The 6,596-nt window shown below is 35.2% G+C and overlaps 1 protein-coding gene across 1 annotated transcript in view; it reads right to left on the reverse strand.

Annotated features, from left to right (window-relative positions):
* Positions 1-6,596, reverse strand: part of LOC107719326 (ubiquitin carboxyl-terminal hydrolase 43-like) — a 94,794-nt gene that overhangs the window by 31,320 nt on the left and 56,878 nt on the right. The window contains exons 8-12 of the mRNA XM_016526723.1: positions 6,165-6,276; positions 5,039-5,142; positions 2,990-3,067; positions 2,721-2,850; positions 557-902 (exon numbers count right to left, since the gene is read on the reverse strand). Of these exons, the coding sequence (XP_016382209.1) occupies positions 557-902; positions 2,721-2,850; positions 2,990-3,067; positions 5,039-5,142; positions 6,165-6,276 (770 nt within the window). The remainder of the gene's footprint in view (positions 1-556; positions 903-2,720; positions 2,851-2,989; positions 3,068-5,038; positions 5,143-6,164; positions 6,277-6,596) is intronic.

Genomic DNA, 6,596 nt, shown 5'->3' on the forward strand with positions numbered 1-6,596 from the left:
GCCTAATTTGGACATTTTCACTTAGGGGTTTACTCACTTTTGTGGCCAGCGGTTTAGATATTAATGGCTGTGTGTTGAGTTATTTTGAGGGGACAGCAAATTTACACTGTTATACAAGCTGTACACTCACTACTTTACATTGTAGCAAAGTGTCATTTCTTCAGTGTTGTCACATGAAAAGATATAATAAAATATTTACAAAAATGTGAGGGGTGTACTCACTTCTGTGAGATACTGTATATGTATGTGTACTGTGTATATTTAATATGTATATATAAAGACACACACATGCATGTATATACTTCAGAAAAATAGGTTATGTTTAAATATTAAATATATTTATTTATAATATAAATTATATGAATATAAATATAGACATGTAAATATTTTCAAAATATATACTGTGTGTGTATTTTTATATACATAATAAATGTACACAGAACACACACATATATTACGCAAACAAAAACTTTTAGTTTGTATGCGATTAATCGCAATTAATCGTTTGACAGCACTAGGCTGTACACAATTTCTCATTTCTCCTTTGCTCACACACCTGTGTAATGGCCTCCATGCATGCCTCCATGATGGTTACACACGGCGTACAGGTCGTACAGGAAGGTTAGCGTGTGTCGGCTGGCTTCGGGCCGGTGATGGGCCTGTTGTTTCCAGCCGGGCGGCGGTCGGGCACAGTTGCTCCTCTTGACCATGTGGCGGCCCATATCGAGCCCAGTGAGGGGGAACTGCACCAGCGTGGAGAGCTTGTTACGGCGCTCTCCCACCTGTCTGAAGCGCTTGAGGTGAAGGATGAGGATGTCTGGGAGAGTCCACAGGCTCATCTGCACCATGCCCTGCTGCAGCTGCTTACAGTGAGGACACTTCCATGCATCGTCAGGGGCCAGCTAAGTAAACACGGATGAAAAATCAGGATATCTCACCTCAAGGAAATTTTATGCGAGTGCTTTTTGGTCTAAATAAATGGTCCTGACAAATTTGAATTCATCACATAGTCTTTTTTTTTTTAAAATAACTTGCATTAATTAAATGAAAGAAAATAAACAGAAAAGAGCTTCATTACTTTCAAAAAGAGAAAAAGTCTGAACTTTTTAAAAGTTTTTTTTAATATATATATATATATAAATATTTAAATGATGATATTATCCAAATCTCATTTGCATTAAAACTACGATTCAAGAGAAGTCTCACCAAGGCTGCAATTAGTAAAAAAGTAACATATATAGAACAGAAATAACTGTTTTCTATTTGAATATATTTTAAAATGTATTTTATTCCTGTGGTGGCAAAGCTGAATTTTCAGCATCATTACTCCAGTCTTCAGTGTCACATGATCAGTCAGAAATCACTCTAATATGCTGATTTGCTGCTCAAGAAACATTTCTTATTATTATCAATGTTGAAAACAGATGTGCTGCTTAATATTTTTGTGGAAAATCAAGAAAACCCTACTGACCCCAAATTTTGGAGTAGTGTACGTATATTCAAACTTTTCATGTGACAGGTTTGATGTCAATGACTTGCCAAACAAATGAGAGCAAATCAAATTGGAAAGCAATATTTTCAGTGAATAATGACCTAAATTTTGGTCTGTTTTTCACACAAAGCTATTGTAAGACTATAGAAGGCTTAAAATATAGTACACAATCTCTAAGCACCACTTGTATGGTGCTTTTAGTGAGCGTTTTTGTCCTTTTGGATCTTGACAGCCAGTGGTCACAAAATGTTTTAATGAAGGAGAACAGGACACATCACTTCCTCTTGTGTTCCACAGAAAGCAAGTTATACTGATTTAAAATCCTCAAGAATCATTTGCAGGTACTTCTTACGTCTTGATTCCATTCCATTGTACTATAAACAGCACATTTTTTTCTGCCATTAAAAATATTTTCCTGTATTTGTCCTCTTTCAAACAGAAACACCTGCTGCATGAGAGTGACTGTCGCAGAATGAAAGGGGAATGTCACAATATTGTTTCAGAAAATCTCCAGGTCTCAGCTGTTATGCATGTTTATAATGAAAGTTGGTTGAAAAGCTTTACACGGTTATGTTTATGAACAAAGTGGGGGAGAACAATGCTTGTATTTCCTGATTTCCAAGAAATGTCACAGAAATTTTTGTAAAATGCATAAGGAAAAGGCTATTAAGGCTAAAGCAATCTCTAAAGCATTTAGTAAAATAACTAAAGCAAATTAGTAAAATTATCTTTAAAATAAACTACAAATATGCTAATGGACTAGCTGCTAATGACCTAGCTCAAGAGTTATTTTAAATTAATTCTATTATTTATTATGATAAAAAATGTTAAAATTAAATGTAAAAGTATTATTAAAATAATACAAATTATAATATTTTTAATACAAAATAATTAATAATAATATATCACAATTATAATATCTTATAAGTAATTACAATAAAAATATAAAAAAAATAGTATCTTAATTTATGATAATAATAAATCTTCTAATTAATTAACAAACATTTCAAACTGTACAAATTGTATAATATAAAAAAATTATTTTGACATTTCTTATAACTGCACAGTTTGACTGGAATGTTTCACTATTCGTTGGCATTTTTTATCGAATATCATTACATAAAAGCAATATTGCCCTCGCACTCACGCCGCCTTTATGCTGGGTTGTGATTTCCTGTGGCATTCAGCTGCTAATATTCAGCACGATATGTGTTTTTGTGTGAGTTACTTGTTCTTCTTTGGTGTAGAGCTCAAAGCACTCATCCAGGGTGCAGTTTTGCTGTTGAACGTGGTGTTGTTGTTGAGCACGAAAACTTTCCGAGTCCTTCACCACCTCCTCTTGGATGTTACCAAACAGACTGCACACAGACACACATTAACACCAGGTCATTGGACCATCACGCTTGTTTTGTTGGCTTGACGTGCTTTAAAACCAAGCGCGAATAGAATGTTCTGTATTTTCACACGTACTCAAAAGGAAGTGAAAGATTGCATTACCAGTCTTTGATTCTGTGCTCCCACTCAACAATGACCTTCACATGCGGTGGTCCACCTGAGCCACACAGCTTTAGAGCTCTGAGGAGATAAAGAGCAAGCCAAAGGGATTGTGTTAAAAGAGCTTCTCACACACACACACACACACACACACAGACACAGTCGTGAATACAGCCGTATTACTAATTAAACAGCTTCTAACCACAAAAATAATGACGAGGACATAAAATGTTATTTGAGAAGAAACTTCTTTTACCATTACAATTTTACCTGTTTATTATCTTAAATCCATTACAGTGTACAAAACAATTGTTCTGGCAACAAGACTGTTAAGGGATAGCTCATCCAAAAACGAAAATTTTGTCATTAATTGCTCACCCTCATGTCATTCCAAACCCACAAATCTCGAAAAGTGAAAGTGAAAAGAGGGTGTGCATTCAAAAGTGATTTCAATGCCCCGCATATTAATAAAGGCTCCCTGATGCCCACAGTTTATATACAGTATAATTACCCAACGATATAACTGCGAAAGAAAGAATTGAAATATACCATTTCCTTTCTGGACACGGTATTCGGATTCAGGCACATCCCTAATGGGAAGTGTAAAATATTTTTGATTTATTAGGAAGTTAATAGTTAACAGGAAACACTGATTTCTTGAGTCAGAACTACCCAAACTATAAACTGGTGTGTTTTTGTATCAGAATACTGGTGCGTTTGACATCCAGAGTGCACAGAAAATTTGATGGAAAATCGTGAATTGATATTTAATTGAATTGTGACCCCAAGAATCGATATGAATCGAATCGTGAGGTACGTGAGATAATCGTGAGATTCCTACCCTTAGTAATTAATGACAGAATGTTCATTTTTGGGTGAACTATCCCTTTAACACTGAAGTCCTCCAGTTTCATTTTACAGTAAATACAGTCGATAACTGAGGCACAAGAAAACACAGCGATGTGAAATGAGAGATGTTAAAGAAGCGTCGGCCTTAAATACCCGGATAAACGGTGTGGTATTTTTACCGCTTTTGGAGCAGTAAAAATAGCGGTTTCCCCGGTAACGCTGTACACAAAGCAGCACTGCGCTCACAAATGCTGGAGGGGTTTCGCAAAAATTAATCGTTAAACTAATCGTTTCGATGTTGTTGAGCAAATAAGGTAAAAATAAATGCATATTATAAGACAATGAAAGTGTTTTTTGACCTTGGCATGCATGTCAACCTGTTGTTGGGAACACCCAAAACCAAAATATGAACCTTTCATAACCCATAATAGGGGCACTTTAATGACACATATAATAACACAATAACACATCTTGGAATGTTGCGACTGACCAATCAGAATCAAGTATTTCAGAGAGGTGTGTAATGAGCTGCCTTAGCAAACACCACTGTTGTGAAATTATTAAGTACTATTATTGCTATTGAAATTTACAATATGACATATTAAAACTTAAGGATATTTCTCTCCAATCCTGAACAACCTGTAACTGCAGCACATCTAGAATATGAACAAGAGAATCATGAAGAGAATCTCAGCAGGAAGATGTGCAAGAAGACGTTAAGATGATTATGAGATTAATGTCATCTTTGAAGACACAGCTGACAATATTTGAAGGTTTGGAGGGCTGAGGACATCATTTAACCATGTGTGATTTAAAACGCTCCTCGAGGGCTGTAGAAATTTATGAGGGTGATAAACGTTGGCGGCAGCTCAGAGGTTTCTTTTGATGTTTAGGATAAAAAAATTGATCATAAATTCAGTAGCTTCCCTGATGCCTTTACCTGTAAATACAGTATGCATTATTAAGTGGTGCTATGAATAATGAATAAAGTTAAATTGAATGTTTGTTTAATGTGATATAAAAATATGAACTGTTTATTTTAGAGCCTCTTTTGTTAGAAAACATCTTCTGAACTGGATTGCTGTTACTGGCATCTCTGAGAAAGATGCAATTTATATTCTGTTCTGATCCATGTCTGTATGAACACACACACACACACACACACACACACTCACACACACACACACACACACACAATATTACCTGTCCACAGCAGGGTGATAAAGCGGCCGTCCGTCTTGAGGATTTAAGTAGCTATAAGCTGCAGATCCCCCAACAACACGAATCTTGAACAACACCCTGAAATTCTAATGAAAAAGATATAGAGACATTAGTAGAAAAAGGCCAAAGAGGTGTAAAACATTGAGCAGTTGCTTTTGATTCACGCCATGAAGGTGCAATTACACTAATGCTTCAATACTGGCATTGTGATATTGTCAACTAGTTAACATCAAGACAGAGAAGTTAAGTCAGATTATATGAAAACTGACATATTTAAAACTAAGCAACAATAAAATAATAATAGTGATGCTTACTTAGGCAAACACTACTAATAAAGCTAAATAATGGCTATATACTGTATAAATGTGTGTTTGTGTATACTTTAAAAAAAATATATATATATATTTTGAAGTAAGTCTTTCTGCTCACCAAGAATTTGACTGCTAATAAAACAGTAATATTGTGAAATGTTTTTACAATTTAAAATTCTGTCTTCCATTTGAATATATGTTAAACTATAATTTATTCCTGTGATATTAAAGCAAAATTTTCAGCATCATTACTCCAGTCTTCAGTGTCACATGATCCTTCAGAAATAACAGATTTTGGTGCTCAATAAACATTTTGTATAACTATCAATGTTGAAAACAGTCATGCTGTTCAATATTTTTGTGGAAACCATGAAACTTGGATGAATAAGGAGTTCAAAAGTTCATTTATTTGAAATCTTTTGTCTGAATGACTGAATATCTGTTTGCTGACCCCCTGTAGTACCTTCATGGACCCACAGGGGTCCACAGACGCCTACTGAAAGGCCCTGGATGTGCACTGACACTGTTTTATTCTGGCTGGTGTGTCTGTAAACACCCAGCAGGGGGAACCAATCAACTTCGGAAAAGCAACAGGAATGACCACAAGAATGCAAGAGGAAGGAGGAAAATGTTTTAGAGGAAGTGATGGAATCTTGTGAGAGACTTTACTTTGAAACCTTAAAAACTTGAATTGTGATGGTTTTAGTGGTGCGGGCTGTTGAAAGTTTGCACAGGTTTTGTATTTTCTTGCATCTACAGCTCAGATCAGCTAAATGAGTACAGGCAGTCGATCTTACATGTGCCTGTGATCCATTGATCATTAGATAGTAGAGTTTACTGAGGATGCTCTGCTGTAGCTGGTCCCACGACACTGACCTGTCCTCTCTCATCAGAAATGGAGGACCGAATCTGCAGGTGAACAGACATCAGATTAGTGTGTGTTTATACAGTCAAACAGATAACATAGTAACACATTCATCATCTTCACAAGATATGAATGACAATATTTTAGTTAACATGCTCATTTTAAATATGTTTGTCTAAAAGATACACTGGTAGAAACAAAGTTGAAACATATTTCTTTTGGATGGCTTTTTATGATGATTTATTTATTATATATACAGTGGGTACGGAAAGTATTCAGACCCCCTTAAATTTTTCACTCTTTGTTATATTGCAGCCATTTGCTAAAATCATTTAAGTTAATTTTTTTTCCTCATTAATGTACA

Source organism: Sinocyclocheilus rhinocerous, unplaced genomic scaffold (assembly GCF_001515625.1).
Source record: "Sinocyclocheilus rhinocerous isolate Xijiao unplaced genomic scaffold, SAMN03320098_v1.1 scaffold1533, whole genome shotgun sequence".
NCBI lineage: Eukaryota > Metazoa > Chordata > Actinopteri > Cypriniformes > Cyprinidae > Sinocyclocheilus > Sinocyclocheilus rhinocerous.